This window comes from Phalangium opilio, unplaced genomic scaffold (assembly GCF_054372755.1).
Source record: "Phalangium opilio isolate 3A_F unplaced genomic scaffold, DU_Popi_V2 ptg000206l_1, whole genome shotgun sequence".
NCBI classification, from domain to species: Eukaryota; Metazoa; Arthropoda; class Arachnida; order Opiliones; family Phalangiidae; genus Phalangium; species Phalangium opilio.
In genome coordinates, this window is record NW_028324216.1 from 359440 (window position 1) to 379803 (window position 20364).

General features: G+C 34.0%; 3 protein-coding genes across 4 annotated transcripts; 2 read left to right on the plus strand and 1 right to left on the minus strand.

Moving 5' to 3' along the window:
* Window positions 1-345: 345 nt before the first annotated feature.
* Window positions 346-3672, plus strand: Taz (tafazzin, phospholipid-lysophospholipid transacylase). 2 transcript variants are annotated; one of them, XM_089853783.1, is made up of 6 exons: window positions 346-479; window positions 1432-1560; window positions 1635-1889; window positions 2634-2749; window positions 2834-2896; window positions 3000-3672. In XM_089853783.1, exons 1-6 carry the CDS (start codon window positions 353-355, stop codon window positions 3099-3101), a joined length of 792 nt encoding a protein of 263 aa, XP_089709909.1. In that variant the 5' UTR covers window positions 346-352; the 3' UTR covers window positions 3102-3672. The 2 variants fall into 2 exon arrangements, with proteins under 2 accessions (XP_089709909.1, XP_089709910.1); XM_089853784.1 differs by lacking the exon at window positions 346-479 and adding an exon at window positions 1255-1352.
* A 734-nt stretch (window positions 3673-4406) lies between these two features.
* LOC149621369 (mannan-binding lectin serine protease 1-like) lies at window positions 4407-13744 on the plus strand. Its single transcript, XM_089853778.1, has 11 exons — window positions 4407-5891; window positions 6294-6364; window positions 7742-7919; window positions 8015-8199; window positions 8976-9185; window positions 9315-9485; window positions 9565-9771; window positions 9843-9998; window positions 10319-10672; window positions 12170-13035; window positions 13156-13744. Exons 1-11 carry the CDS (start codon window positions 5812-5814, stop codon window positions 13378-13380), a joined length of 2703 nt encoding a protein of 900 aa, XP_089709904.1. The 5' UTR covers window positions 4407-5811; the 3' UTR covers window positions 13381-13744.
* por (Protein-serine O-palmitoleoyltransferase por) lies at window positions 13607-17225 on the minus strand. Its single transcript, XM_089853781.1, has 10 exons — window positions 16624-17225; window positions 16353-16551; window positions 16053-16278; window positions 15760-15959; window positions 15115-15206; window positions 14952-15028; window positions 14803-14866; window positions 14648-14733; window positions 14436-14543; window positions 13607-13807 (listed from the first exon to the last, which is right to left on the minus strand). The coding sequence occupies exons 1-10, from the start codon at window positions 16847-16849 to the stop codon at window positions 13709-13711; spliced, it is 1377 nt and encodes a 458-aa protein (XP_089709907.1). The 5' UTR covers window positions 16850-17225; the 3' UTR covers window positions 13607-13708.
* Between the last annotated feature and the right edge of the window lie 3139 nt (window positions 17226-20364).

Sequence of the window (20364 nt, forward strand, 5' to 3'; positions counted from 1 at the left end):
TCACGGTTGCTTAATAATGTTGTTTTCGTAAAACTTGAATTAAACTGACCATGAAATCCGAAACACAGTTTGTTTCTCTTACTTTTCTTACAAAAAAACTTAGAAATCCTCCAAAATTGTCCTACGCAAAACCGGTTTTAAAAAAACGCGGGAATATATTTCTCTTATGTTCAGCCCTGTAGAATTATAAGCCAATCAAATAACACTACAGTTGTACTTACCTTCAATATGGCTACACGAGGTTGCGTGTCTTAATTGTGAAATTAAAATTAATTCTTTAACTTCCCCGTTCACTCGGAAATTATCTTTCCGTGTCGCATGTAGTCCCTCTAATGTCTCGATTAATTTAACCATGCAAAACTCTACAAAAATGTCTCTAGAACAGTACATGCCTGACCTAAGTAAGTCTCACAAACTATGGTCTGTGGGAAGTGCCTTGGTCATTCCTACCGTTGGAGTTCTAAGCAAAATAATGGCTGGTAAGATAAGAATTAATTAAAGTTTATCTTAAGATAAATAGTTAAGAGATAAGATCTTCTTATTGTCATAGAGGGGATAAGACCCTACAGTTTTATGTTAGGGCGGCTTTATTTACTTAGCGGTTAGACTTGGGCCTTGGCTTTGTTTTAGTAGTAGGTTTAATGGGGGTCATGTTGTTGTCTACTCCGTTAGTTAAGGCATGGCCAACTTAGATTACAAGTGGTAGAAGGCCTGCCAGCTTTACCCGAGCCCCATGTTAAAAAACGACTAGCAAAATCGCCCCTAGTTCCGACTTCCGCCCTTAGGTGCGCTACCAACCCAGTTTTCCTCATAATGCTTTTTCTATGGGGAAACAAAATTCGGAAGTGGACTCGGTTTAAGAGCATTTTTAATATATTTACCGATCTTTTTCGTGGCTGAATTTTAAATGAGAAGTCAAGTAAGTTTTAATTTATATTTTGAGACCAATTTCATAATTTTCCGTCTGTTATTTGACGAGTAATCAACATTCAAAGTTGGGGTAAATTTTAATGTAAACTTCCTTCAAGACCAAGGCTTAACTCTAAATGGCGCATTTCTCCGCCTTAAAAACAACCCCAACTTTGAATGTTGATTACTCGTCAAATAACGGACGGAAAATTATGAAATTGGTCTCAAAATATAAATTAAAACTTACTTGACTCCTCATTTAAAATCCGGCCACGAAAAAAAATCGGTAAATATATTAAAAATGCTCTTAAACGGAGTCCACTTCCGAATTTTTTTTTTCCATAGAAAAAGCATTATGAGGAAAACTGGGTTGGTAGCGCACCTAACGGCGAAAGTCGGAACTAGGGGCGATTTTGCTTGTTGTTTTTTAACATGGGGCTCGGGTAAAGCTGGCAGGCCTTCTACCACTGGTAATCTAAGTTGGCCATGGTTAAGGTTAGGTTTTTTGATATTATTTTACAGGCTGGTTAAATAAAATGACGGTACATAACAGGGAAGTACTTATAGACGCTATAGATAATCGTAAACCTGGAATACCTCTTATAACCGTTAGTAATCATTATTCATGCCTAGATGATCCAGTGTTATGGGGTATGTTCGTAAACTGACTTATCGGAAGTTATAGTACCGAGGTGTAAGGTTTTTCGTTTATTTATATTTTTTAGGCATGTTAGATTGGAGACATTTTTTCAATACCGCGGTTATGCGATGGAGCGCCGCAGCTTCGGATATTTGTTTCACTAACAATATACATGCCCAGTTTTTTTGCTTCGGTAAAACCTTTCCCATAGTAAGAGGTAAGGGAATTTATCAGAAAGGCATGGAATTTTGCCTTGATAGACTCAACGAAGGTTGCTGGATACATTTCTTCCCTGAAGGCAGAGTTAATGAGAATCACGAACATTTGAGGCTCAAATGGGGTGAGTTTGAATAATTCTTTACGTTAAATTTGGGGTCAAAGATAGTTAGTCACTGTTGTGGTGAGTTTTGATGTTTAATTTGGGGTAATAATTGAAGTTAAAGTTAGTTAGTAGCTATTATTTGTTAATTTAAGTAGATTTAAAGGGAGGGTGAAGTAGAAAATCAAGTGATTTTTTATCGATTCTTCTACTAATTATAAGAGCAGTTTGCATAGTGAAACATTCAGGAAATACCAGCTCCGAATAATTTTAAAATTAATTCAAATTAGGTTCAGATTTTAAGGATAATTTTAAAGAAGGTCCTCCGACCAATCGCGTAACGCCCTGCCTTTTTATTAACAAAATTCTCGTGGCACGCATGCTCCATGTCTCGCGCCACGATTATCACGTCCGCGAGAATTTTACCAAATCTCGTGATAAATTTCATTCAACACGGAGCATGCGTGCCACAAGAATTTTGTTAATAAATAGGCAGGGCGTTACGCGATTGGCCGGAGGACCTTCTTTAAAATTATCCTTAAAATCTGAACCTAATTTGAATTAATTTTAAAATCATTCGGAAACCGTATTTCCTGAATGTTTCACTAACTATGCAGACTGCTCTTATAATTAGTAGAAGAATCGATAAAAAATCACTTGATTTTCTACTTCACCCTCCCTTTAAAGGCTTATAATTAGTAAAATTAATTAATTAACAGATAAATTGAAAGTCTTTGAATGAATGATTAATATTTTTACGTTCAGGGATTGGTCGATTAATATCTATATGTCAAGAAACACCAATTGTAATACCATTTTTTCATATGGGAATGGATGATGTATTACCTAATAGATCTCCGTATATTCCAAGGATTGGAAAAGTAAAATTAAATTAAATTAAATTAAATTTAAGTTTAATTTAATTTACTTTTAACCAACCTTTATTGAACTTTGAACCTTTTTAGGTCATTACCGTATTAATAGGTGATCCTTTAAACTTTGAAGATATGCGTAAAGTTGAGGATAAAGTAAGATAGAAATTAAATTTTGGGTTATTTAATTTTTTAATTCTAATTGAGATTAATTTAATTTAATTTAAAACAAAAATTAACTTTAATTTTAATTTCACAGGATAAAAAACGTAAAATGATAACAGATACAATTCAAAATGAATTAGGAGTTTTACGAGATAGAGCGGAACGTTTACATTTACATCCTAGGCCTAATTTATAATATTATTAATTATTAATTATTTTAAAAGAATTTATATAAATTAAATTTAAATTTAAAATGACACAGCTTTTTTAAATATTATAAGTTTTAATATAATATAATCTACACCAAGACAATTTAAATAACAAAAATCAACTCCAAAAACGCAAATTGGACCTTCCATTCTTCAAAAAACTACAACAAACGCTTCAAGAAACAAACAACCAAAAATCAGTACAAATCAAACTGTTTTTTAATTTTAAATGACAAAGTTAAAGTTTATTAGTTATTATTAATTAATTAATTTGATTATTTCAAAGAGTTTTTATGTATTTTAAAGTTTTACTGATGAGAGAAATTATTTAGGAAGTAATTAATAGAGATACTTAGTAGATTTAGAAGAAAAGAAAACGGTTATCAAGTACTCGCCAATAGAAAAATATTTAAAATAATGTTAATGCTTAACTTCCAAATTAAGGAATTTAATTATGAACCATACAGCAATGTGAATCCATATACACTTTTTGTAAAAAGCTATTTATTTACTTTGTGGGGGAGTTTTGGCAGTAAATTAAAAGGAATTACCTTGAAATTGTGTTATTTATTCTTTAAATTAGGCTTAACAGTTAGGCCTAAAATCAAAATGTAGTTTAAATTCTCATAATCATTCAGAAAGTATGCTATATTAGGCCTAAATTCTCATAATTATTCAAAAAGTATGCTATATTAGGCCTAAATTCTTATAATAGTCCAAAAAGTATGCTATATTAGGCCTAAATTCTTATAATAGTCCAAAAAGTATGCTATATTAGGCCTAAATTCTTATAATAGTCCAAAAAGTATGCTATATTAGGCCTAAATTCTTATAATAGTCCAAAAAGTATGCCACGTTAGGCCTAAATTCTCATAATTATTCGAAAAGTATGCTATATTAGGCCTAAATTCTCATAATTATTCGAAAAGTATGCCACATTAGGCCTAAATTCTCATAATCATTCAAAAAGTAGGCTTAGAAGTTAGGTTTAATAGTCCCTAAAAGGAAATCCCGCCAAAAATTGTGCGTAGTCATTTGGACCAATGAGATTGCTCTCTTGGTAGATGGCGCAATAAAGTTGAATAATCCCGCCAAATGTTTTCCGGTCGAACAGCTAAAACAAGCAAGATTATCAAAAATGCGATAAAAATTCAAACGTGATACATTTCGAAGAACTATTTTAATCGTGTTGTTTATTTTAGCGATTTTTAGGTCCTTAAGTTAAAGGGGTAAGTTCCAAATCCTTTTAAAAAATTCCGACAATAGCTCAAGTTATAAAGTAAACCTTGACGACATCCCATGGCCAAGGCTTAAACCTACTTTAAAATCGAATTTTCAAGAGGTCCAAAGTTTTAAATTTCAATATACGACGTACGGACCATATTTTAAACTCATTTATTCAGGTTCAACGTATGATAAGTTGTGGGAAAAACACGATATAGCTCGTTTTATGACGTAATTTGTAATTCTAAACCGCGGGGGAATACCTATATGGGTGCAATATTGAGGTATAATTAATTAGTATCGTTTCCGTTGCTTCCCCCACTACATTCGTCATGACGTATGCGAATTATTGGCGCGTCTTTACCCCCCTGTGTTCTTAAAACACTTTTGTAAGTTGTTTTTTTAAGGGCAGGAACGTGAAAACTCGCAGTTTTTCAAACCTGAACGTTCCCTTTTCGATAATGAGAAATCCTGTTTGCATTCCCAGTAATATTGGCTCTAAAATATGCCTTTAGGGAAAGATTTTCCTCATAAACGCGTCCTTCATTAATAATAGAAGTTTATAACTTAATAAACAACCTTCCGGCTTGTTGAATCTCCCAAGCTATAAACCTCGCACTAAAACCGTGCTTACAGACAGTAGAAACTCCATTTTTAAACGGATGTACAATGTATAGAGCGCTTTCAGTTGAATGAGTAGTACGTCACACCCTCTTAAGTCTTACCACAGTTATGGTAGCCATATTGGAGTGTTTCAGCTTTCATTGTACGTTCAACCCACCATTATGGCCGTTTAAATTACCTCACTAATCATAGCTCCTCCCCCAACCGAAAGCTCTCTATTACGTTTAGGGGCGGGGCCTACATCAGACTTATCTTCCATCGAATAGAGCCCTACTGGGCATGCGTGAAGTTCGTAGGATTCTCACTTAAATCTATCCGCCGAGTACTTCCACGCTTACTGTCACGTGGCATTGCCCTATCACTACTCCAGGGAATAGTAACACTACTATTTCAAAATATAGTTCCTGACACGCCCCCACATGCCGCATTGTACATTCCTTTAAACGAAAAATGTCACAGACCCTTACAAAACGGTTTCGAGTATAAAATATACTCTCAGTTTTTACTCCAAGATATGGGCATCGGAAATAAATTAAGTTTAGCTACCTTCGTGTTATTTAAAAGCGAGAAATAGTCCCTCCTCTAAGTGGGCGGGATTAATGCTAATGAAATCACAGATTTCGCGATTAGATCTATTGAAAAATAGGCTTTCAGATTGTAATAGTTTAATAAGAAAGTTACAACGACGCGCTGCCGGCGATTTTTGTGTAGTATTTTACGTCATTGTTAAACTAACAGCGCTTAGGCGGTCGGTATTTCATTCATAGTTTTCAAATTAAAAACAATGTGCTACGATTTGATGATGTAAAGTGATCAGTGATAATTTTTATACAATAAATATAAATAAAAATGCAAATTTTTGGACATTCTAAGGTAGTGGTATTTATTATTACTACCTTATTTTACTTTGAATCTTTTCAGTGTTTAAGGTAAGTGTATTTTGTTATTGCCGGCCCAAAATTTAAAGGGAATATCACCCCCAACTTTAAAACGAAAATTAGCAAAAAATGTGTAGTGTAATTAACCCTAAAGTAGCATACGTCCTCGGTCTTGTTTAATGAAAGACCCTTTACTGATATTGTGCCAATATTTTTAACATTTTAAAGGCTGGAATAGGGATCATCTTTAAGGGTCATCTTCCCTTTACAATTTTTAAATTGTTAAATAAATTGTTTTTTGCGACACGCGCTAATGGGTTGCGTGATGGTTTTTGTATGAAATGAAAATTTTGTCGAAGGTCGAATATGATTAAAAATATGACTTTAATTTCTTTTCTTTTCTATAAGTATTTAGCGGTTTAAATTTAATTCTAATTAATTAATTTAATGTAGATTAAGTGGTAAATTAACTAGGGAACAGTTGGCCTATATTCCTAAGAGGCTCGTAAGAGAAGTAACTACAGGTAAATTTAATTTATTTAAATGTTGTGGTTGTCCTTATTAATATAGAGTTGTCACAGGTCAGGGAAAAACCCGGGGTATTGAGTCAGGGATTTATATTTTATTTCGGAAATTTCTTGGGTTGTCATAATTGGTTTTAAAACATTACTTGAGGAATTGAGTTCAGTTGTTAAAATATTTTTGGAAATATACTTTTAACTTTGACACATTGGTCCGGGAAAGCTACTTTAAACTGTCCGGGAAAACTACCTTAAACTGTGAGGGAAAACTACGTTAATCTGTGAGGGAAAACTACGTTAATCTGTGAGGGAAAACTACGTTAAACTGTGAGGGAAAACTACGTTAATCTGTGAGGGAAAACTGCGTTAAACTGTGAGGGAAAACTACGTTAATCTGTGAGGGAAAACTACGTTAAACTGTGAGGGAAAACTACGTTAATCTGTGAGGGAAAACTACGTTAAACTGTGAGGGAAAACTACGTTAAACTGTGAGGGAAAACTACGTTAAACTGTGAGGGAAAACTACGTTAAACTGTGAGGGAAAACTACTTTAAACTGTCAGGGAGAAGCGCTTTAAACTATCCAGGGAAAAGTACTTTAAACTATCAGGGAAAGCTATAAAAGTAAGGGAATAGTACTTTAAACTATCAGGGAAAGCTATAAAAGTAAGGGAAAAGTACTTTAAACTATCAGGGAAAGCTATAAAAGTAAGGGAAAGTACTTTAAACTATCAGGGAAAGCTATAAAAGTAAGGGAAAACTACTTTAAACTGTCCGGGAAAGCTATAAAAGTAAGGGAAAACTACTTTAAACTATCAGGGAAAGCTATAAAAGTAAGGGAAAAGTACTTTAAACTATCAGGGAAAGCTATAAAAGTAAGGGAAAAGTACTTTAAACTATCAGGAAAAGCTATAAAAGTAAGGGAAAACTACTTTAAACTGTCCGGGAAAGCTATAAAAGTAAGAGAAAACTACTTTAAACTGTCCGGGAAAGCTATAAAAGTAAGGGAAAACTACTTTAAACTATCAGGGAAAGCTATAAAAGTAAGGGAAAACTACTTTAAACTATAAAGGAAAGCTATAAAAGTAAGGGAAAACTACTTTAAACTGTCCGGGAAAGCTATAAAAGTAAGGGAAAACTACTTTAAACTATCAGGGAAAGCTATAAAAGTAAGGGAAAACTACTTTAAACTATCAGAGAAAGCTATAAAAGTAAGGGAAAACTACTTTAAACTATCAGGGAAAGCTATAAAAGTAAGGGAAAACTACTTTAAACTGTCAGGGAAAACCTGTAAAATCAGGGAGTTTTGTTGCGAAATCTGTGGCAACTCTGTATGTAATAAATTAATTAATTAAAACTAATTATTTATTTCCCTCTTTAGTCAGAGAATGTAATTCAAATTATACAGTGACAAGTTTCGGTGGCAAAATATCAAGCCCAAACTATCCAAACTCATACTATGGCAGCTTAGAATGTCAATGGCTATTGACAGCGAGTAGAGAAGGTGGAATTATTTTGCATATTAATGAATTGCAAATAGAAGCGTGGGGAAATTGCAGGTTAGACTGTTTAATTTAATTTAATCTTTAAATAGAGGAACTAAAACTTGAAATATTTCCAAGAAAGTAACTTGAAACCTATTTTTAATTGCTAGCTATGATTATCTCGATATCTACGCGGGGTCAAACAAAGATGACCTTCTTCTCAGACGTCTTTGCGGCAAAATTAATGATTACGACATAACTATCAACTCGTCCCAAGTTTTATTGGTTTTTATCAGCGATTCCACGTTTGAAGAGAAGGGATTTGAAATTGAATACCGACTGCCAGCTACTCCAAGTTAGTATCATTTTTGGCCTATTTTTGATCTATTTAATTCGTGAATTAATTATACATAGTTATCAGTTCCCTAGTAGTGTTGTCAGGGACTCAGGGTCATTGGTGAGGCAAGAGAAAGGCTAACAATTCAGTTTAAATCAGTTCTTGGGCTTACAGAGGGCTTGACAACACTTGGCCAATTTTGATCTATTTAATTCTTAAATTAATTATACATAGTTAGCAGTTCCCTAGTGTTGTCAGGGTCATTGGTGGGGCAAAAGAAAGGCTAATAATTCAGTTTAAATCAGTTCTTGGGCTCATAGAGGGCTTGACAACACTTGGCCTATTTTTCGTCTATTTAATTCTTAATGAAACTTATTAAATTAATTATACATAATTAGCAGTTCCCTAGTAGTGTTATCAGGGTCATTAGTAAGCCAAGAGAAAGGCTTACAATTCAGTTTAAATCAGTTCTTGGGCTCACAGAGGGTATAACAACACTTGCATTTAAGTTCAAGCCAAACGAAACAAATTAAATGTTAGAAACTTTATCTGGGTTCTTTAATGATAAATATCAATTAAAATCTGTTAATTACTTAGTATTAATCCCCAATAAAATGTTTATTTTAATGTACGTGTTTAGTTGCGTACGATGGTAATAGATTTTGAAAGTCAAGGATAAGCCTATTTTTAATCCACGAGCTAACAAAAGTTCTTACTTTAAAAGAGGCTTATGAAATATTTATCAATGTCTGTCCGTTAATTTATGTTTGGTTTTACGTAACATTTTATTACAGAAGGGAAATGTGATCAACTTTTAACGGATACCGAAGGGACAGTTACGAGTCCAGGATATCCTGAAAACTATCCCATGAAATCGGATTGTTTCACGTTGATTACGGTACCGAAAACGGAAATAATATACATCACCTTTGAATTTCTTAAATTGGAATTCGATGACAACTGCGCCTTTGATTTTTGCGAAATTTACGATGGGCCTAATCAAGGTAGGTCCGGTTTATGATTGTTTTTTATTTTATTTTCCTTTGAAAAACAAGTATTTCTAAAACTTTCCCAAGTAGGCCTTGGCCTAGGCCTAAATCAACTTTTCTTTTTTCAAATTTTATTTTCCTCAGAATCAAAATCACTTGGCCGGTTTTGTTTGAGTGAATCTCCAATAACCTTGAAATCAACTAACAATACCGTCTTCATTCATTTCCATTCGGATGACATGTTAAGTGACCAAGGCTTCGTGCTTAAATACTCAACGGATGGTTTCGCTGGCGGGAAAAGTGGAAATATCGGTGGTAAGCCTTTGTCAAAACAAAGAACTTTGTTACTTGTCTAATTAATTTAAATGGAAGGTTTAATCCCATTTTTTGTTAGATTGTGGTTGGAATCAGACTGAGGTTGGAGGCAATATTACTAGTCCTCGTTACCCCGAACAATACCCCAGTAATTCAAGGTGTAAAATAGACATAAAGGCCCCTGAGAACCATTTGGTTAAATTCACCTTTGTTGGTTTGAATGTGGAACCCGATGATAATTGTACTTTTGATATGGTTATAATTCAAGAGGGAATCGAACGTAATGGTATGTTAAGCCTTGGTTTAATCTCCGAAGCCTTTGTTAGTCGCCTAAGCCTTGGTTTACTCTTTTTACAGATGAAAAAACCATCGGAGTTTACTGTGGAACTCATACAAAAACTTTATCAGTGTTGTCAACGACAAATAACGTGTTGTTCACATTCAGCAGCGACAGTTCTTCGGAATATAGCGGGTTTTCTGTGCAGTACGAGTTTGTGGAAGATCCAGATAAACGTAAGCCTTGGCAATCTTTTTTTTTTCTTTTAGTTTTGCACTCTTTAGGGGTGGAAAACTATTGTATTATTCTTTCCTCTTACGGCTGGGCGCCTTTCCCTCCCCCCTTTTATTTGGTGTGACGTATTTGGGTGCGCAAAAGTGCAATATGGCCGGGGCCATCTTGTTTGATTATCTAAATTAATTTTCACAGTTGTTCCTTCCTCTTACGGCTGGGCGCCTTTCCCTCCCCCCTTTTATTTGGTGTGACGTTTTTGGTCGCGCAAAAGTGTAATATGGCCGGGGCCATCTTGTTTGATTATCTAAATTAATTTTAACAGGAACGACAACGACAGTAGCGCCACTTAAAGTCGAGGACGTTTTCGTTCAAATATCACCGAACGCGACTGTCCAGGAAGACAAGCGTCACGCCATCATTTGCATTCCGAGAAGTCCGACTGCTAAGACGAGATGGTTTAAGGAAAATGAATTTATCGGACCACCAGCCAGTAATAATCCCGCCTACAATCTTCCAAAGGGTTTAAAATTCGTCAGCGATACCACCTTGGAAATTGAGAAAATGTCACGTGATCTAGTTGGAAAATATACTTGTACCATAGTGTCCAGCGAACAGTCAAGTGTAAATGCTACTATTTGGATTGGAATGAGTTTCAAGAATGACGAATGCAATATACGTAAGTACTTTAATTTAATTAACTTATTGTAGAGTTTAAGTCATTTTTTTTTTAATTTTTAAATGGGACATCGGAATGAAGGGGAACTTTGGGGCGTCAGAACTCTGGTTAAGGGGGAAAGCTTTGTGGGTATGATATATGCAGTTGTCCTCTGTTAAATGGTACCAATTACTTGCGCCTGCATCAATTAGATCTCGGGTAATTAAGGTATAGCTTTTAGATTACCGCGGCACGGGGGTCAGAATATAGGCATTGTTTAGAACGCCAGAACTCTGGTAATTTAAATACGAAGGCGAAACCCTTTCAGGATGTGATAGACCAAATTTAGATCTTTCCAACGGTACCAATTACTTGCGTCCACGTCAATTAGATCTCGAGTAATTAAGGTAAACTTTAGACTACTTCGGCACGGGGTCAGAATATAGACAATGTTTAGAACACCAGAACTCTGGTAATTTAAATATGAAGGCGAAACCCTTTCAGGATGTGATAGACCAAAGTGTTTTCTTTCCAACGGTACCAATTACGTGCGTCCACGTCAATTAGATCTCGAGTAATTAAGGTATAGCTTTTAGATTACCGCGGCACGGGGGTCAGAATATTGGCATTGTTTAGACCGCCAGAACTCTGGTAATTTAAGTACGAAGGCGAAACCCTTTCAGGATGTGATAGACCAAAGTGTCTTCTTTCCAACGGTACCAATTACTTGCGTCCACGTCAATTAGATCTCGAGTAATTAAGGTATAGCTTTTAGATTACCGCGGCACGGGAGTCAGAATATAGGCATTGTTTAGAACGCCAGAACTCTGGTAATTTAAATACGAAGTCGAAACCCTTTCAGGATGTGATAGACCAAAGTGTCATCTTTCCAACGGTACCAATTACGTGCGTCCACGTCAATTAGATCTCGAGTAATTAAGGTATAGCTTTTAGATTACCGCGGCACGGGGGTCAGAATATAGGCATTGTTTAGAACGCCAGAACTCTGGTAATTTAAATACGAAGGCGAAACCCTTTCAGGATGTGATAGACCAAAGTGTCATCTTTCCAACGGTACCAATTACGTGCGCCTACGTCAATTAGATCTCGAGTAATTAAGGTATAGCTTTTAGATTACCGCGGCACGGGGGTCAGAATATAGGCATTGTTTAGAACGCCAGAACTCTGGTAATTTAAATACGAAGGCAAAACCCTTTCAGGATGTGATAGACCAATGTGTCATCTTTCCAACGGTACCAATTACTTGCGTCCACGTCAATTAGATCTCGAGTAATTAAGGTATAGCTTTTAGATTACCGCGGCACGGAGGTCAGAATATAGGTATTGTTTAGAACGCCAGAACTCTGGTAATTTAAATACGAAGGCAAAACCCTTTCAGGATGTGATAGACCAAAGTGTCATCTTTCCAACGGTACCAATTACGCGCGCCTACGTCAATTAGATCTCGAGTAATTAAGGTTTAAAACCAAGAGTTTATTCTTGTGTCTTTTCATGTAGTTTTAAGGGACATCCCATACGACGTGACCGTAACGGAACAAATCGAATTTAAGCTATTGGAATGTAGTTCCCCATCACCCAATATCACGATAACGTGGGAGAAAGACGGCCAACCCATAATCCCTAGCAAAAAATTTAACCTATTACACCGAGGTCACTTAGCGTTAGATAAACTCGATCAAACCGACGCTGGTTTCTACACTTGCATCGCCAAGGACAACGTGCGCAACTGCGAGAGAAGAGAGGCGGCCATTGTTACCGTTAAGCCTTTGCAAAAAATCGAAGAAATATGCGGACAACCTAAAAAGGGACATCCTGGAAAGGACAAACCCAAGGAGGACAGTGGTAGGATTGTCGGGGGAAGTGACGCCGAGAAAGGGGCGTACCCTTGGCAAGTTATGCTTTGGGAACCCAAGCAGAAGACATTTTGCGGAGGGGTTTTGTTAAATGAACGCTGGTTCATATCAGTGGCGCATTGTTTCGCCACCAAAAAAGCTCAAGAGATTAAATGGAATGACGTTAGAATTCGTCTCGGGAAATTGGACCAATCAGAAATCGAGCCCGAAGAATTTGACACCGTTGTTGATGACGTGGTTATACATCCTAGTTTTAATAAACAGACGTTTGATAACGATTTGGTGCTTGTGAGTTTGAAAGAATCAGTGACTTTCACGGATTACATACTGCCGATATGTCTCGGTGATCCAAAATTCATTGAGGATTCGTTCTTCTCCAATGAAAATCAATTGGGAATCGTCACCGGTTGGGGTAAACTAACTGAACGCGGTGGTGTACCAAGGATACTCAAGGAATTGCAGTTGCCGATTGTTAAAAGGTCCATTTGCGAGAGTTCTACTAGAAATTTGGTAAGTCTATTTTAAATTTACGGAATAGGGAGTGGTCAGAAGGTTGAGGTTTAAGATGACTCCTCCCCTTTGCACCTAAATAGCGACGAACACGCCTGATTGGTTATTTTACTATTTTAGGTGACTCGAAACATGTTTTGCGCCGGATACGCGCAAGAGGTTGTAGGTGACTCTTGTCAAGGTGACAGTGGCGGGCCGTTTGTCGCTCAAAGTCCTAAGGATGGGCGGTGGTATTTACCAGGACTCGTAAGTTGGGGAGAAGGGTGTGCCCAAAAGGGGAAATACGGATTTTACACCAAAGTTAATAACTATCACACCTGGATAAAAGGAATTATTTCCACGTAATTAACTTTTTAAAGGGAAACTAAATAATAACCAAACATTTATCAGAGTTAAAAAAAGGCGCCCAGCCGCCCAGGGTCAAAGCAATACTTTTGCACTCCATTAAGGGCGCAAGAGTAAAAACCTTTTATTTTTGGTTTTTTTTATTTTTAATGTTTTAAAAAGTTAAGGGTGATATTCCCTTTTAATTTGTCTTAAAAACCAAGTAAATTGAACACTAGAATGCATCTCGGTTTACAAAATAAACTTATCTTTATTGTTAATTTATGAAAAATAGGTAGAATATTTTGACACTCAAAAAATTGGCACAAGAAAAAGTTTAAATTTTAATTTAAACTAACAAATAAATTCCGTATGTTATAAAAGCAACCCAATGACTGGCAAATTTCAGTTCAGACCATTGACTTAAAGTGTGGTGCATATTGTAGCCCTGTTGAAGGAAAAATACTATTGTAGAGGCGTGGTTTAGTTATAAAAAGGGGCGTATTTAGTTAAGAGGCGCGGTTTATATCTAAAAGGGGCGTGTTTTAGTCAAGAGGCGTGTTTTAGTTTTAGTCAAGAAGCGTGTTTTAGTTTTAAAAGGGGGGTATTTTAGTTGAGAGGCGCGGTTTAATTATAAAAGAGGAGTGTTTTAGTGTTAAAAGGGGCGTATTTTAGTTAAGAACGGGCGTTTAATTATAAAAGAGGCGTGTTTTAGTTTTAAAAGGGGCGTATTTTAGTTGAGAGGCGCGGTTTAATTATAAAATAGGCGTGTTTTAGATGTAAAGGGGGCGTGTTTTAGTTAAGAGGCGCTGTTTAATTATAAAAGAGGCGTGTTTTAGATGTAAAAGGGGCGTATTTTAGTTAAGAGGCGCGGTTTAATTATAAAATAGGCGTGTTTTAGTTTTAAAAGGGGCGTATTTTAGTTAATAGACGCGGCTTAATTATAAAAGAGGCGTGTTTTAGATGTAAAGGGGGCGTGTTTTGTTAAGAGGCGCGGTTTTTATCTAAAGGTGCGTTTTTTAGGTCTAGAAGGGGCGAGATTTGAAAGGAAACTAGAAAAATAGTAAAATACAAACCTCCTCTTGAACTCCTGAATTTGAATCAAAAACTACTCCCAAATACGCTAGATGAAAGACTGTTACCAAACCAAAAAATATATTTGTACATATAACATAAGGATTGTTCTGAAGAAAAGAAAAAATAATAATTTTAATGTTTTGCATAACTACTTAATATTGATAATATGGAGTCATTTTTACTAATCATTAATTAATATTTAGTTATTTACCCATTTATTATTATGACTGCAATTGCTTTTGCAGCTTCTTGCTTCAATGCAAGCATCGAATGTTAAGGCTAATTTATTTCTAAGGACTGAAGAAAAAAATAAATAAATAAATAAATTAAATCTTTGCTAGTAATTATTTTGATTAATTAAGATACCATATTCAACGTAAGTATAAAATCCCAAAGATAATAAAACAGCCGCTATTTGGAAGTTTAATCCCTGTAATAATTAAATTAATTAAAGTAATTGATTGATTTTAATTATGTTAATTTAGTTTAAATTAAATTAAATTAAATTAAATTACGTGTAATAGAGAACTCGTAGCATATGTTAAAAAAATAGCAAAGAAATTGCCTAATGGTTTAGCAACTTTAAAAACATCTGAAATTAATTAATTATTTAATGAACATTAATTGTAATATTAATTAAATTAAATTAAATTTAACTGTATTTAAATGTTTTCGTACATGTTTTAAGCCACATATGCATTGGAATGTTCCAATATATTACAACTTCGACTAATGATCTTGGAAATTCAATTTTTGACGGAGAAACAACTCTAAAATAAATTTTAATTAATTATCTATAATTAGTTTTAATTATCTATAATTAATTTTAATTATCTATAATTAATTTCAATTATCTATAATTAATTTTAATTATAGATAATTAATTTTAAGTATAGATAATTAATTTTAAGTATAGATAATTAATTTTAAGTATAGATAATTAATTTTAATTATCTATAATTAATTTTAATTATCTATAATTAATTTAATTATAGATAATTAATTTAATTAGAGATAATTAATTTAATTATCTATAATTAATTTTAATTATCTATAATTAATTTTAATTATCTATAATCAATTTTAATTATCTATAATTAATTTTAATTATCTATAATTAATTTTAATTATCTATAATTAATTTTAATTATCTATAATTAATTTTAATTATCTATAATTAATTTTAATTATCTATAATTAATTTTAATTATCTATAATTAATTTTAATTATCTATAATTTAAATTTAATTAAAGAGGTATTTAAATGATAATGAATATTCATTTAAATGTTTCTTTGCATTAATTATTCAATTATCAACGAACTTTTTGACATTAATCCCCATTAATAAAGCTGTAGCTAACGAGAGATAACAAATAAAATAATGACTCGAACGAAATGACAACGCATCTCGATAAGCGGACGACCATCGCCAAATATCTCCAATAATCCAAGCTGGCCAACAAGTTGACATTGTTAAGAACCAAAAGGAACTTAACAATGCCGTTAATATTAGACGATAATTCTATATACCAAGAAAATTAAGGTAAGTCCGTCAGGTCTAATTTTAATTATTCCCTAATTAGTAATTAATTAGGTTTAAATTATTTAAACTTACAACAATAGTCGCTGTGTTATCTAAGATAGCTCTATGATCGCTATAACTAACCCATGGCCCAAAAATTAAGGTTCCAGGGCAGAAAAAATACCCTAATAATTCAGGCACTAACGGTAAATGCGTTTGCCCGCTATCAATATCAAATGCAACTGAGATTATTTTCATGGCTAAAACCATTTCAGAGCCCCTTATTTTGTTGCAGTCTATTTTAGTTAATAATAACTCGCTGTAAAATTCAATATTCCGACGATTAGACATATTTTAGACAAGATTTTTAACGTAATTAATAAACTAACGAACCATGATATCACAAAAACGATGCATATTGAAGCAGAAAAATACCCTCGTGATTTCAAAATCTTTGGGGATACGTATAAACTTATAATTCCAATTATAGCAAGCGCAATTATGTATAAAGATAGTTTTTCAAAGAAATTATATAGGCAGAATAACCCAGTTGCGATCAAAATTAACGTTAGAAGAGATCTTGGGAAATTTCCTGTTTTGTTTAAGTGTTTTAACTTTTAACTTTTAATGTTAGCCTTATTATTTTAATAATTAAATTTCTTACCGCAATAAATTGTAAGTCTTGCAATTATGCAAAATATAATCAGTGTTTTCGATGCGCTGATACCATCAATAAGGGTAGGGACTAAACAATCATGCCATAAATCGTAAAAAGTGTAAGCAGCAAATATTTGGCTGAAATATTGGTGTTGTAAAGCTACTTCCAAGTTATCATTATAATCGTCCCAGTAAACCGATTCGGCATTTTCAATTTCAGTATCGTAATCCATACTTTAAATTTATTCAAATTTGGTTTCGGTTTCAGTAACAACGCGCGATTTTAGATTTAAATTCCGTACGCGAATATCACGTGTTAAGCCTTGGCAAACGTCATTAAGCTGAGAAGCCAATCAGGGGCGTGAAAGTTGATCTAATTTTGCGTTCTGCGCATGCATGCATGAAAGAATGCAAAAACCTGGCTTAAACCTCAAGCTTGAATGGATGTTGGTAAAATATTATGTTTTTGTAATCGTAATTAATCACGGATGATTAATGTTATGACGTAATATCTTATCTACATCAGCATGTTCCGCGACTGTCAAGTCACTGTCAACTGTCTGCCAACCACCACATCCGAATGAACGAACCGGAAGTAATTCGTGGGTGGTGACAGTTGACAAATCGATGTCCAGTCAGCAGGAGGTCATTAGACTCATTAGCTTCATTTTTATTTTAAATTTAAAGTGACTTTAAATCAAGCTTGGTAGAAATAAATTCACACGTTCAAATCCATATAAATTTAAACTCTTTATTAATAGAGACATGTCACATACAATTTAATTTTATTTTCTGAAGTGTGGGAGTTGGTGGTATCAACTCTGACTCAAAGCACTGAACGCACTGGGACTAGGGCGTCATGGAACAGCGGGAAATTCAAATATCAGCAAAGGTGAGTTTTGTTTCATTGATAAGTTCTGGAGGAAATTATTAGGCTTTTATTCAGTTAAGAACTGACTAAAAGTATTTTATTAATGTCAAGTTAAAATTAACATATTGTTGAGTTATAAATTGTAACATTAATTTGCCATTGTCTGTCTGATCTTTTCTTTCAATTCTTTCCTTTTGAGAAAATTCATGTAATCTCTTCTACGCTGCCATTCTCTGTATTCTGGATCTTTCATCCTTTCTCTCCTTAGTTCATTATCCCTTTTCCTTTTATCAATGTACTTTGAATCTAGTTTAGCACCATTTTTTCCACCTTTAAATCTGTATTTTGATGATTTTTGACAGTTTGAAGGGTGTAGGCCTAGAGTTAATCCTTTTTCCATTTTAAGTTTTCTAGATAGTTCTTTAACCCTCCATTTTAGTCTTATTAATTTACAATAATCAGAATCTTGTAATGTTTGAACTAGAATATGTTTCAAACGTTCAGGGGTAATTTTTGAGACTTCAATTTGGGACAATTTAGTGTTAAATAGTTTTGAGAGTTCGTTTTGCGTGAAGCGTTTCTCAAATTCTTCATTTTCATCCCCCAAGATATGTTTAATTTCAATATCCGCTTGTTTTATATCATTTAAAACATTAGAAACACTGTTATTACAGTTTTTTTCTGATGAAGTTTTAAGATTTTCCGCTACTGTATTTGTTATATTATTACCGTTGGTTTGTTTATTAATGTTGTTGACACCAATATTTTCGTTTAAATTTGAGTTGTTTGTGGCCAAAAATGAATTATTTTCTTCTAATGTTGGAAAATTTAGGCCTAATTCGTCTTTTAACATATTCTGAACCATATTTTCGACACTGCCACTCATTTTGAACAATATTAATGCCTTTATTACACTTATTAGTTAATTATTTAATCACTGTTTATTTATTTTTGCCACTTAAACAACTTAAGTTTAAAGAACGCACGTATGTCTTGAACTCTTGACCATAAGAACATGGATGAAACAGAAAACGTGCGAAAGCAGACGACTAAAGCATAGCCCACTCGATCCCGCGCAACACGACGCAAGCCACTCTCGCCACTACCTCCTATATAAGAATCAAGGCCCGAGTATGCTCCCTCGTCAGATGGGGATTTGGACTTGTATATAATTGTGCGGTTTCCCCGTGAGGTGGAGCTCGTTTCAGGATTTCTTATTTCAAATCACGCCCGTTCGCATTAGCACAATGACTTTGACTATTTGGCCAACATTGGTTAATTAGAACTATTTTATGTTTAATATTAATACCAGTTTCATACTTTTAATTTATAGGCAAGCTTAAAAAACAGGTTTTATTAAAGTTGAAAAATAATTTTATTAAAACTCATTGCATCAGTTTTAATTTTAAAGTTTTAATAAAAACAATATCTATTAAAATTCAAAATTGTCTTATCAAATCTTTTTGTAACATTGTTCAATTATTTTTTTTTTCATATGATTCTTAAGCCTTTGCACTATGCCTGGATGCTGTGTTATTTATGGTAGTGGGTGGGATGTAAGAATCAGTCGTATAAAGTAAAGAGGGATGGTAAAACAGTGGAAATTAAATTTCACAGAATTGTTGTGAAAAGGAGAACGAGTTATAAATCGAAAATGTTGGAACTCCAAAGACGGGGAAATGTAACATGCATTTCGTTAGTGGGTATCGGACCCTAGTCGGGAATCGGCGGCCCTCGCGGGGAAAGCGCTCTTTTTTGAGGGGTTGCTCTCGTGGTTTTGCCCGGCCCTGCTTGGATACCGACATTATTTATGAAGCCGACGCTAAGCCTTGGTTATTAAGGGAAATATTTTCGATATTATAATTTTTTAAAGCTTCAATGTGCATGTGTTTTCTCCAGTAGGATTTAAATATAATTCCCATATTATTACTAAGTTTTTTAAGTTCCAATAATTTTAGTTTATCATAGTTTAGATTCAAATTTACTCCGTTATCTACAATCCCAGCTATTTCTCCGTAAGCCGAAGGCGTCGTCTACACGTGATAGCTGTGACGTCAAAGTCTGGAAACGAGCGCCGCGCTGCGTCTAAATCCCGCGAATTAAAATGCCTCATTTCGAAGATAAAAAAATTCCCATACTCGGGCCTTGATTCTTATATAGGAGGTAGTGCTCTCGCTATAGAAGCCCGTTCAAAGAATTCGATTTACACGTATAAGCGCGACTTTTGAAGAAAATTCAAAGGAACCCAAAATTAACTTTTAAGTTCTATGGGAGGAGGTAGCTCTAAATGACCTGAAATTTTAATGAGACGTGTGTTTTGACGTGTTTCATTATAGTGAAAAGGAAGGAAGCTTCTAGAGTTTTAGTTTTGAGAACGTCTTCTAGGTTCCGATAAAAATTTCGTTCTGATTTTCAGTTATTCTCTACTTTGACAAGTTAAATGTATGAGTTTAGTATATTTTGACCTATTCCTTATTTTCTTTTTCCGAGCAAGTTTTACAAAAGTGTATAAACATAAAGTAAACAATTACGACAAAAGTATATAAACATAAAGTAAAAATTACGACAAAAGTATATAAGCATGAAGTAAACAATTACGACAAAAGTATATAAGCATGAAGTAAACAATTACGACAAAAGTATATAAACATAAAGTAATAAAATTGGCATGCTAAAGAGCTCCATTATCATCCCCCACCCAAACAGTGGAAATTTTAAGCCGATTACAATTTGTTAATAATAGAAATTTTCTTATTATTTTCAGTACATGGACTCAACACTTAGAAGAAGTTCCGCGTTTATAAAAATATATTTATTATTTTAATTATTAATCTTTTTAATAAAATCTAATGTATCAATTAAATATATTTCCAAATA

Coding starts and splice junctions, on each gene's coding strand:
- Taz (XM_089853783.1), top strand. CDS start 353: ATGCAAAACTCTACAAAAATGTCTCTAGAACAGTACATGCCTGACCTA. Junction 1,561..1,634: donor AGATGATCCAGTGTTATGGG/GTATGTTCGTAA, acceptor TATATTTTTTAG/GCATGTTAGATTGGAGACAT. Junction 2,897..2,999: donor TGCGTAAAGTTGAGGATAAA/GTAAGATAGAAA, acceptor TTAATTTCACAG/GATAAAAAACGTAAAATGAT.
- LOC149621369 (XM_089853778.1), top strand. CDS start 5,812: ATGCAAATTTTTGGACATTCTAAGGTAGTGGTATTTATTATTACTACC. Junction 6,365..7,741: donor CGTAAGAGAAGTAACTACAG/GTAAATTTAATT, acceptor TTCCCTCTTTAG/TCAGAGAATGTAATTCAAAT. Junction 9,486..9,564: donor GAAAAGTGGAAATATCGGTG/GTAAGCCTTTGT, acceptor ATTTTTTGTTAG/ATTGTGGTTGGAATCAGACT.
- por (XM_089853781.1), bottom strand. CDS start 16,849: ATGGATTACGATACTGAAATTGAAAATGCCGAATCGGTTTACTGGGAC. Junction 16,552..16,623: donor AAGACTTACAATTTATTGCG/GTAAGAAATTTA, acceptor TAAACAAAACAG/GAAATTTCCCAAGATCTCTT. Junction 13,808..14,435: donor ATTCAGGAGTTCAAGAGGAG/GTTTGTATTTTA, acceptor TTCCTTCAACAG/GGCTACAATATGCACCACAC.